This window comes from Carassius auratus, unplaced genomic scaffold (assembly GCF_003368295.1).
Source record: "Carassius auratus strain Wakin unplaced genomic scaffold, ASM336829v1 scaf_tig00026092, whole genome shotgun sequence".
In the NCBI taxonomy this organism is placed as follows: Eukaryota; Metazoa; Chordata; class Actinopteri; order Cypriniformes; family Cyprinidae; genus Carassius; species Carassius auratus.
Genome location: NW_020525485.1, coordinates 22,170 through 34,729, shown reverse-complemented (window position 1 = coordinate 34,729; position 12,560 = coordinate 22,170). Strand labels below are relative to the sequence as shown.

The 12,560-nt window shown below is 32.3% G+C and overlaps 2 protein-coding genes across 2 annotated transcripts; both read left to right on the top strand.

Moving 5' to 3' along the window:
* The first annotated feature begins 1,579 nt into the window (after positions 1-1,579).
* On the top strand, positions 1,580-5,938 carry LOC113078589 (diamine acetyltransferase 1-like). The gene is made up of 6 exons (XM_026250905.1): positions 1,580-1,838; positions 2,423-2,474; positions 2,563-2,646; positions 3,911-4,012; positions 4,097-4,137; positions 5,389-5,938. The coding sequence occupies exons 1-6, from the start codon at positions 1,773-1,775 to the stop codon at positions 5,557-5,559; spliced, it is 516 nt and encodes a 171-aa protein (XP_026106690.1). The 5' UTR covers positions 1,580-1,772; the 3' UTR covers positions 5,560-5,938.
* A 3,706-nt stretch (positions 5,939-9,644) lies between these two features.
* Positions 9,645-11,705, top strand: LOC113078590 (diamine acetyltransferase 1-like). The gene is made up of 6 exons (XM_026250906.1): positions 9,645-9,891; positions 10,018-10,069; positions 10,184-10,267; positions 10,491-10,592; positions 10,833-10,873; positions 11,424-11,705. Exons 1-6 carry the CDS (start codon positions 9,826-9,828, stop codon positions 11,589-11,591), a joined length of 513 nt encoding a protein of 170 aa, XP_026106691.1. The 5' UTR covers positions 9,645-9,825; the 3' UTR covers positions 11,592-11,705.
* Positions 11,706-12,560: the final 855 nt, after the last annotated feature.

The window sequence follows — 12,560 nt, the reverse complement described above, 5'->3', positions numbered from 1 at the left end:
ACTCTGTGTTTGTGTGTGCAGCGGGTCAAAGGTGCAGTGTGAAAACTCTGGAAAGTTTTCCATGAAAATGCTGTCTGTGTCATGTTGCAAGAAAAATCAGTAGTCACACAGTTTAGGATATTCTGTTGCAATATTATCTATATTTATACATTTATATATCATCCAGTTGCACGTGCAAATGGGTTTCCATTCATCAATCCGTTTTTTGTTTTGTTTTTTTTTTACATATTTTTTGTTTAAAATCTATATTTGCAGAAACACTTGATCAACTTGAACTGTCATACCAAAGAAGGTGAAATTACTAATTGAGATTTGAAAATCTGAAATATCCAGAAGCTGTGCTTCATTTGGACTTTGTCCTGCATTTTTACTGTAACTGTAATTTCCATCAAGCCACCAACTGTAAGTCGAGTTTTGTTGATGATACACAAAAGCACCTCATGGCAAAATACACCACAGATTAACTCGTGGCAAAACAGTGTCCCTCCTCAAGCACGCTGGCCCTGATTTATATCAAGTCATATACAAACTTGACAGAATACCGTTTGTATGTTTTTTTTTTATTTTTTTTTTATGGTTTTTGCAGGTTTCCTTCGATCCTCAGGGATGCATTCATATTCAAGACACATTTTTGATTGTAAAATCGTGATGCCATTTTCTTTTGTGAAAAATGTTTTCCAAATGATGACTTTCTTTTTATTGCTTTTATAACAATTTGATGATTATTCTTTTTTTCATATTATGCCATTTATTTATTATATGCTTTTTATTAATACTATAATTTATATTATTTACATTTTGTATTTTATTAATGTTATGGCTATTTTTATCCTATCATTTAATTTTATTTATAATTTGTATTACTTTAATCAACTGATATTTGACTATTTTGTGATTTTTGTAGTCAGATTACTTGTTTAAAATTACAAATATGCACTGATTTTCTAGTTTTGACTTTACTTTGATCATTTTTATAACTTATTTATACTATTCATTTATATTTACATTATTTTGTATTTAAAATTATTATTTATTTCAATTTCTTTTATTCATTTTATATTTTATATGTATAATATTTATAGTACAGTATAGTATTTATAGTATTATTTGTATTACTTTTATTGACTGCTATTTGAACATTTGGTGAATTTATTTATTTTTTCTTTTTGGTGATCAGATTATTCACTTGTTGATTAGCAAAAGTGTCATTAGTAAAATCTGTGAATTTATAGTAAATATTGTGTTAAATAAGTGTTTATTTTAGTGCACATTTGTATTTGTCTGTAATTAAAGCAGATATTTATATATATATAATTAATAAATATATATTGCAAGTAATACAAGATTGCATTTGCAAATTCAAAGGTCTGTTTTATTTGATGCTTATGTACAGAACATGATCTGTGGTTTGAAAATGAAGAACATGAACGAGTGATGATCTTTCTAGAATGATAAACATTAACCCGTGTTGCTTTGAGTGCACAAACAGACCACTTTTTTTCAGGAAGGACCCGATGCACAGCAGGTTTTTCTGGGAGTGGCCTGAAGGTTTCTGCCCCTCATGAACATCTATAAAAGGAGGAAGCGTCGCAGCTCTGAGCTCAGCGGACGCTTCATCACACCAGCCACTGGATGCCTTTCCAAGCAGAAGAAAGCAGATCTGAGGCTTGTAGCTGAGGGTAAACCTCTGAGAAGCGGATGAAGAAACAGATCTTACTACGTTTCACATACAGAGGACTAGTCAGCAAAGGAAAAAAGAGCAAAAGAAGAAAATGGCCAATTTTATATTACGGAAAGCCGAGCCCAAGGACGTGTCTGACATACTGCGACTCATAAAGGTATGAAATACTTGCAGTTTTCTTCATATTATTATTTTTTTTATTATAATTTATTATATTGTTTTATATTCATTGTTATTTATAATTTATTTCATTTATACTATTGTTTATTTATTTATAATATGTATGTTTTGTCTATTTTTGCTATTATTATTTGTAATATTTAATAAAGGTATGTAACTATTGGATGGATCCTATTAAAGGCAGTTTAAAATCTGTGTAACAAAAATGATTTTCCAAAGTTATAAATAAAGACTATTGAAGTATGCTGTTCAAGAAAATAAGAGTTCAGGTTTTTTTTCATGTTTAATGTGTTGCGTAAGTTGTAGTTTCCTTTATTTTAAATTTTGTTTTATTTTTATATTTATATTCAAATGTTTATATTTATTTGTTGAAATTATGAAATTTACTAGTAATTTATTAGTAAAATTTGTTTCTAGACCAAGTGTGATTTATTTATTTGTTTTTCTGTTCCCTTTTAATTTGACCTTAAATAATGTGATGATGAAATCTGGAGAGTTACAGTATAGTTAGTAATCCTAACTTTATGATTTTCAAACCTGAATATGCATGTTTCTTGTTAGGAATTGGCAAAATTTGAGGAAATGGAAGATCAAGTTATTCTCACTGAGAAAGGTAAGTACATTTGGAGGTAAATGCAATGATGTTTTCAGAGTTTGTAGCATGTGTTTTGACTCCTCTAGCTGCTCTTTGGCTCATGTAGATCTGCTGGAGGACGGGTTTGGAGATCATCCGTTCTATCACTGTATCGTGGCAGAAGTTCCCAAACAGGAGCAGAGCGTTGATGGTAAGTTTGTGTTTCAATGCACAATATGTCATGCTGTTCTGCTTTTTTCCATATCTCCCACTGACACTTGGGTTACAAAGCGTGCTTCTGTGCATAATGACCAAAAACTGTGTTTGGTAACACTTTGCATTGCAAGCTCACATTTTACGAATACAAGAAATTTGAAGTGCATGTAGTTCATTAGTGTCATTTCACCCAAAATTTTGATTTTAGGAAAAATATAAGTATACACACTGCCAAAAATGATTTTCTTCCTCTGTATTTATCCTGTTTCTTCTTAAATCAAGACACAGATATACTTGACTTAAGAAGCAAAATTGTTTAAGATAATAGATATTAAGTCTTGTTTTCTGAAAAATGTCTCAAAAAGACTTTAATCTGTGTTCCTAACCCTACTATATTTAAATTCTTAGTATTTTTGTCTTATTTTCATGTACAGATATAAAAAAAAGTCATAAATCAAAATGTTTGCTTGAGAAGCAAAATGACAAGAAATTAAGAAAAATGCATCATTAACATGAAATAAAAAATATATTTTATATATGAAAATATAAAAAAAGTAAGAAAAGATTATGGATGCATGATAAATCGGCCACCATATCGGTATCGGCCAATAAATGTTAATATTTTTCTATTATCGGTATCAGTCCGATAAGAAAATTTGGCCGATGTCTTAAAGCTGATAAATAACTCTGACCTGAGACAACTTGATTACATTATTTATGCATTATTTTATTTATTTTAAAGACTTTTTATGGTGAAATTTGGTATTGGGAGAGTAAAACTATCTTTAAAACATACAACGTTCAAACCAGGCTGTTCAAAACAGTGTTTGGGATGTGGCTTTTAATGATGAGACCTTTTTTATAACCAGGCTTTCAAAAAGTATATAAAAACTTGAATAAAGATTTATCGGCCAAGATATCAGGCTTTCAAAAAAACAAGAAAAAAAAACACAAATTATCGGTTATCGGTATCGCACAATATGTTCTTATCAGTGCATCCCTAGAAAATATGTTTGCATTGTGGTATAAACATTCAAATCAACAGAATAAATCATGGATCCAGCAAAACTGTGACTCCTGGAATGACATGACTGTCGTGTATGCGAGGGTTGTGGTGCCGATAATCCCATCTGAAATTAATTTAAACAAATTTAAGCAAGTTGCAGACCAACAGCATTTGTTTCATGCAAACTCTGATTCATCTTTGTTTTAGAAATGCTTTTCTCTTGCTGGAAACAATGATTGAACTGTGTTTCCAGGTCATGTGATCATTGGCTTTGCCATGTATTATTTCACCTATGACCCCTGGATTGGGAAACTGCTCTACTTGGAGGACTTCTACGTCATGAAAGAGTTTCGGGGTATGAATGTGACCTTATACATTTAAGATGTCAGATATTATGAGACACTGTCATGTAACACAGTTTTCTTTCTATTAAAATCAGGTTTTGGAATTGGGTCTGAAATCCTGAAGAAACTGAGTCAGGTAAGTTTAAACTTCCTTTATATATAACACCAAAAGGATCAATAACATTTATTTCTATGGCCAGCGAGGAAACTGTTCACGTAGTTACCCTTGTGAAAACGAAGTAAAAATAATGTAATATTTAAAAAAACTAACAAAAAATTATATTAATGGAATTTAATCCTACATAAATGTACTTAAAAATACTCTTTCATGACTTCGTTTCTTAGCACACTTAAGTACACTTTTAAGAAATGCACTTTGTAATGATATTTTACTTACAACTCCATTATAAATCATGTTTCAATCAACTTTTGTCATGCTTTAAAGAAGTACACTTATGTCCATGTGTTGACTAACATACTACAGCACATATAAAGTACTGGACTATCATTTTAACTGTAGTGTTTTATTAAATATTGAATTGAAAGTTAATATATTTTAAATGTACAAAATATCAACATCATCATTAATACATGAAATTACAAATATCCTTAAAACATCACATTAAAGAATATTTTAGTCAACCATAAACATAAAGATGTACTGCTTAGTCCTACATAAGTGAGTCAAAAAACTCTTAAGTATGCATTTGATTTAATATAAATTTATTTTATTTATGTTTATTAAATTGCAAATAACAAGCAGTTAAGTGTCTGAAAACATCGCATTCAGTTTGCACTTAAGTATGTACGTTTTAAATTATATACTCTGTAAAAAATATAAAATATGAGGGAGCAAAAAAATCTAAATACTGAGAAAATCGCTTTTAAAGTTGTCTAAATGAAGTTCTTAGCAATGCATATTACTAATAAATAATAAGTGAACATTTTTAATCAAAAAGGACAAAAAAATTTAATATAATTACGGTAGGAAATTTACAAAATATCTTCATGGAACATGATCTTTACTTAACATCCTAATGATTTTTAGCATAAAAGAAAAATCTATAATTTTGATCCCAAACAATGTTTTTTTGTTGTTGTTGTTTAACGCAGTGACTTAAGACTGCTTTCGTGGTTTAGGGTCACATTTGTGAAATTAACAAACAATATCTGACTGAAAATTGTTTCTACACCAGCTCTTTTTTCGGTTTATTATTAGTACGCTGAAGTCTACTTCTTTTTCACAAGGGTACCAAAGCTCAAAGTATACAATACTAGTTAATAATTACTACCAGGTTAATAATCTAACATTACAGCACCTCTAATGTTCTTCCCGGCTGTATATCTTGTACTCAGTTTTCTCCAATCATTTGCTGGTTTTCTGCAGACGGCGGTCAGGACTCGGTGCAGCAGCATGCACTTCATCGTGGCGGAGTGGAACAAGTCCTCCATTGAGTTTTACAAACGGCGTGGAGCGTCTGATCTCTCGCTGGAGGAAGGATGGAGGCTCTTTAAGATCGACAAGCAGAACCTGCTCAAGATGACCGATGAGGAGTGAACCGGGAGATCGTTGCAGGCAGTGATTCAACCTCTGGTGTTCACTAAAGTGGACAGATCTTCAAAAGTCATTTTGAAGGATTCAGGGTGTGATGTTACATCCCAAACCTTTAATTCTTACCCATAATACCCATAAATCATTGAGTTCACACCTTTAAAAAAAAAAAGTGAGATGTGTAATTCTCTCGACATCATTTCGAAAAATAATTTTCTTGTTTTGAAGTAAAAAGATACATAAAAAAAATATTTTCTTTTGTGATTTAATCATTCATGAATCAGGATGTAATGTAATGAATCATATGTACTGATGTGGCATGTTCACTTCTTCTGTATACTTCAATCTTAAATTCGTTTCTTAATAAAACGTTTAAAATAGAACATATTTTTTACGCTTTATTCCCTCATCTTCCTCATTTTATACTTGGCAACAAAACGATTCTACTAAGGTGAGACAAGCGTTGGTGGGTAAAGCAAAAATGACTTCTTGAAATGAAGTCTTTTTTTTATTATTGCTGAAGAGCATTGAACTTCTAATGCATTCCTATTCTTCATTCTTCAGGTTTGTTTGAGCTGCGGTACAGACGTGAATTTACATTTCCTTCAGCTTGAGGCTCATTCATTTCCCTTTTGATGTGAAAGCCCAGCCTAGATGTGAAAAAGTAACTCAGAAGTAGTGTAATGCATTACTTACCATAAAAACACAATTAGTTCCTTTTTCAAGAGAGCATAATGCAATATTCTAACACAGTTCTTTTAAAAGTAACTTTCCCCAGACACTAAACTTCAGGCACCTTATCTATTGCCATTTCTAGAGATTTCAGTCACAATAAATATAATTTAAAGGCTATTTTCTAAAAAAAATTATTTCCCTTACAGCAAACTTAGCAGGTTTCTTCATATTCTGAAGGTTTTTACTGAGGGGTTTGTTCAACATATAATATTTTTACCCTAATCATGGTGAAATTTGTTTGTTTTCTGGCTGTTGACAGTATTTTCTGATATAAGCAGTGATAAAAAAATCCCTTCTGTAAAACCTTTAACTGTAATATTCTGACCAAATGAAATGAGAAGATTTTTGTTCAGGAAATGTATATAAAGTAGAGCTGTGATTAATCAACTGAGGAGGTATGGTGATGTCTTGCGTAAGTTACTAGGTGATGCACACAGATTAAAGCAGAGCTACATTTCAGCATTGAACAAATCTCCTGCGTATTGAGCGGTAAGTGGATTTGAATGTAAACATCTCTGATTAAGCATTGCATTCAAGAAATCAAAAGACATGTCTGTGATTGGCTACAATGCTCAACACTGCAAAAACACTTTGTAAATAGAAACCTGAGCCTGCGTGCCAGTGTTCATACTATTCATCCTAAACAGTAGATTCGAATAAGTGTGTCCCAAAGCAGAGTATGCCAGAAGTCCCCATATGGTTTGTTATTTCAGATACATTTTTGAAGTATGGATCCGTGCACACTCTAACAGCTATAATGCCCACAATGCATTGCGCTTCAGCAAAGGATTTGGCTCAGAACTACAGAAAGTTTGTCCCAAAGCATGCCTACTCTTCTACTAAACACTCAAAGTGTGTACTTTTTCTTCACCTAAAGAGTACATAAGGGCATAGTATAAGCAGTCACATTGGGACACAGTATATGACCAGTGGATGAAAAGCCCTGACTTGCAGATTGATGGGATTGGTTAAATGATTGTAAAGAATCATATCAACTTGTAGAAAATGGGCATCCTATGATGACCCCTTTAAAGTTGTCCTGCAAGCATTGCTCAGTCCAGCTGTGTTACAGTCAGTTGTTTGTTAATGTGTGGAGTGGGAGTGCAATGCACTCTGAAGGATTCCTGAGACATTACCAAATTCAGAGCCAAACTGAATGAGAATTGCATGCTTATTCGTAAAGGCCTGTCCATTATTGCATGTGCTGCTCCTGCGATTGTTCTGTTTAACTAAAAACTGTAATTAAACTCAGAGATGGTCAATGTGTGATGATGTTCCTCTTTCTTGAATGTTTCAGTTGTGCATTTGTCAAAACTAAAGGAAATAAAGCTGTGAAAATATCAAAGACTTCCTGCGCAGTGACTTCCGAGACATAAGCACGCCTTTAGTTGTTTATTAAAACTATCTTATTTTCCAGATATAAGAAAAAAGCTTTTGTTGGGTAGAGGGTGCTGGAAATGACTAAGTATCCATAACCTCAGAGGAAATCTCCCATAAGTCTTTGCATTTGAAATGTCTATGATCGCACACAGAGCAATGATGCATGATATTTGCCTTTGCAAATCAATATCTGATAACGTCATCAATTTACATAAAGCTGTGTTTATTAATAGCCGCTGATCCAAAAAAAATCTGATTCATATTTCTAAGGAAACCAAGCAACAGCTTCTCCAAATCATCAGCAGCTTTGTTTAAATGCAAGTGAGAAATATTGGAATATTATTGGAATATATTAATTTCACCAATCAGTGCATTTGATAGTTATAACAATTTCCCCTTGTTTAATTGCTGTGAATGAACCGACAGCGTTTAATCTCATATTCTGTGGTTGTTTTTGCCGATGATTTAAACACATGTTAGTTTGCACACTATACTGTAAGTATATGCAGTAATATTTTTTTAGTGTATTCCTTTATATGTTAGAAAATCTAGCTTAAAATCACATGCAACTAAAATGAAGATGGGTGTAAAAAGTGTGTTGTTGGTTATCTAGAGATTATAAAGCAGAACAACCATTTGTCATCAACCATAATAAGAAACACATGAAAATATAATAACTAAGAGATTGCAGGCCTGTTTTCACACAGATGATTGCACAGTGCAGGCTTTTGTGCAAACTGTGAAATATGTTGTTCCTGTCTTGGCTTGAGGTTATGACACCCTATGAGCTGTAACACAGCGTAGACTGTCCCTATTGAAATGCATTATGGTGGTATATTAATAGTAGTTTTTTTTAGTGCAAACACACTCATAACCTAGAATATTTATACTAAAAAAACAAACAAACAGCATAAAGAAAACAAGTATAACAAACCTAGTATATGTGACAATGCTATTGTATTTTGATATAGTCCAAAAGTCTAAAGCCACACTAAAACCTAGGATTGAACTTCAATTGAAACCAATTCAATTTTTTTTTTAATTAGAGGTAAAAACATTAAATTAAGAAATAAAGGAATATTTATTGTGATCCACAACATGGTCATCAGATTTTCATGTCTGTTTTTCCTCAATGCCAAACTATGTTAGAATTAAAAAGATGTATCTTTAAAAGGAATTAAATTAGAAATAATTAACCTGTCTAATGAAAATACAATAATAGATACTGTAATTGATTTTTAATAAGTTGTATTAGAAATGAAAATATAAATATATAATTAATATTTGTTGTGTATATATGTCATAATAAATATTGTCACATTCTTTACATGCATAATAAAAAAATATATTAACTATTTATTCATATATATATATATATATATATATATATATATATATATTCATTATTATATGATTTATTCATTTAATTATTTTACTTTATTTGACTAATTTTTTTTTATATTACAATTTATTAATTAACACAATAGATTACAATATTTTGTCAGAAGTAACATTTTTCACTCAAGTTGTTGTTAACAGTGAAATTAAAATGCATACTCATATTTTGACTTTATACTAAATTATAAATATATCTACAAACACACAGTTTATTAATTTTAATTACTCGATTATAATATTTTGTTTGCAGTGGTTTGTGTTTTCTCAAGTGCCAAAACAAGAGTCAAATAAAACAAGATGTAAGTCTGAAATATTAAAGGACTGAACCAGTGTCTCGTATTTCCTTGGTTGAATTAGCAGCTTTGACACAATATCTGACAGCCCTCTCTTCTTCTTTGATCAGGACTGCGTTTCTCAAAAGCATCGTGAGATAAGTTGATCGTAGAGACCATTATTTAAGTGGTAATAGATCTACAGTGAGACTGAGTTTACGATTATTTTGGGTCGCACTGGTCACGTGACTCAGGTTTAGCCTGCTTGCTGACGTCAGCGCTCCGTCTATTAATACCGCTGGAACGCGATGTTCTCTCAAAAGCGCTTCCAGCGACTCTAGACTTCATATGTTTCCTCAACTTCAGGGTGAGAAACCCGGACTTTCTGCTGAGGGTAGTCCCCTTAGAACCGAATGAAGAAACAAATCTTACTGCTTTTCACTTACCGAGGACTAGTAAGAAAAGGGAAGAAGAGTAAAAGAAGAAAATGGCCAATTTTATATTACGGAAAGCCGAGCCTAAGGACGTGTCAGACATACTGCGACTCATAAAGGTACAAACACGACTACGGCGCATGCGTCAATTATTGTTTTTATTATTTCTAGGCTATTAATGTTTGTGGAAAAATTTTAACGTCTTGATGTTTGCGAAATAATTTACGATGTTTAATTAATTTTAGGAACTTGCAAAGTTTGAGGAAATGGAGGAGCAGGTCGTCCTGACCGAGAAAGGTAGGCCTACAGACCGTTATTCGGCCTTTTAAAATCAGACCTAATGATTTCCTTGTATAATATATGAAGGTCACGTTTTATGAATATTTTATGGTAATTTGTTTATTTTTTTAGAGCTGCTCGAGGACGGTTTCGGAGATCATCCGTTTTATCACTGCGTCGTCGCTGAAGTACCTGGAGATAAACAGTCCATTGAAGGCAAGTCAGAAACATAAATGATAATCTATATAAATCAGTTTACATCACGGATACAATATTGTTACAGTTGAGCTTCGATTTAGGATGGAATTGTTACAGTGTATCTTTCTGCGTCACGCGTTCGATGTGACGTCATGGCCGCTGAATCAGAGTGCAGATATGCTTTTCCTCTTCAGTTTCTCTTCTTTTTAACTGTTTAACTTTTTTATGGTTTCCACATTAGGTTACACAGTAGTTGGCTTTGCTATGTACTATTTCACATATGACCCTTGGATTGGAAAGCTGCTTTATCTGGAGGACTTCTATGTGATGAAGGAGTTCAGAGGTATGAAGATATAATTTTGTTTTTTTTATGCAATATTTATGATTACAATTGTAATTATTTTTATAGATCATACTGCTTCTACTTTTTATTTTATTAATAATATATTGTATACTTTAATAACTAATTATAAACTGACTAATTTATTATTGTTATTATTTTATTATATAATAATAATAATAATAATTTTAGATTTATTAATAGTAATAACAATCTTTTTTTCCCTTTTCTTTATCCTTTCAGGTTATGGGATTGGATCTGAAATCCTGAAGAGGCTGAGTGAGGTACTTATAATTCATTACAACAACAAAAAATCATGCCCTAGATAAAAAAAAAAAATATATATATATATATATATATATATATATATATATTAAAACGTGTTTTACCAATGACAGAAACCGATGCAGTTCGATTAGCAAAATGTTTGAGAGACCGTTGCTATTGTGATTATTGAATTGCAATAGATAGTGCCTCAATGCACAATTTATAAATGACACACTGTTTTGTTATGGTTGCACTTGAATTGGTTACAAAATAGATGGATCATGAAACATACAGATAAATGTATCCAGAATGTAAAATATAACTAGAAAGACAGCGGGAGAAAAGTCTAGAAAAGAGACCGAGCAACCGTTACATTTTTTATCGTTTTTGTCGTTTATCCCTTTCTTGACCGTGTGACTTCAAAAATAAATCTAAGACATTCAAACTGACCAATCAGCAGATTACAGCTTTCCCCACCGTGCAAAAGATGTGACAATCAGCAGAGCCCTACATGAAATATTAGCTGAGAAAATGTAAAGTATGGATTGTCTTTGTATCTGTCTGTAGACGGCCGTGAAGGCTCGATGCAGCGGCATGCACTTCATCGTGGCCGAGTGGAACACGTCATCCATCGAGTTCTACAAGCGGCGCGGAGCGGCTGATCTCTCGCACGAGGAGGGATGGCGTCTGTACGAGATTGACAAGCGCAACCTAATCAAGATGACATCAGGGTAGACGCCGGTGCAGGAGACGCTCCGAGGAGGATCATGAGCACAACTATTGTTGTCTGCTTTTTTGATTACACATGCAATGTCTTGTTCAATAAATAAAGCTTCTTCTTTGAGGAAAGAGACTGTCGGATCCGTATGTAAACTCTTGCTGTCCTCTATAAAAGAAAACTCTTTTAGGTTTCGGTTTATTAATCTAAGGGTTTCCCCACTTCCAAATACACACATGAATTTTGGTTGCATTTTGATTTCATGCTTCCTTCTATTCAGCATAAAAAATTATACTTGCTTCTCACCAGTAAGACCATGATCTCATAATTTCAGGAAGTGTTTGAATCGTGTGATTTGGAAACGAGCAGATTTCTAAATCTAGACTAAACTAGTTCAGAGGTTGCTGCAGTTGCAGTTTTGTTTTTGTGCTTTCATCGGAAGAGGAAGTTCAGACTGACACGCAGTTCTTACATCAACATGCAAACCCCAAAATGTGACCCTGGAGCACAAAAGCAGTCTGAAGAAGTCGTCTCTGGGGTATATTTGTGGCAATAGACAAAAATACATTTTATGGGTCAAAATTATCCACTTTTCTTTTATGCCAAAAATCATTAGGACATTAAGTAAAGATCATGTTCCTTGAAGATGTTTAGTTAATTTCCTACTGTATATCAAAACCTAATTTTGTATTAGTAATATGCATTGCTAAGAACTACATTTGGACAACTTTAAAGGTGATTTTCTCAGTATTTAGATTTTTATTTATTTTTTCACCCTCAGATTTTCACATAATTGTATCTCGGCCAAATACTGTCCGATCCTCACAAACCATACATCAATAAAAATCGTATTTATTCACCTTTCAGATTATTAATAAATATCAATTTCAAGGGGTCACAAATAAAGATAACATTTTCTTCTAACTTTTTTTGTATATTAATTTTTTTAGTCATAAATCACACCACCATCAAATAGTATATAGCAT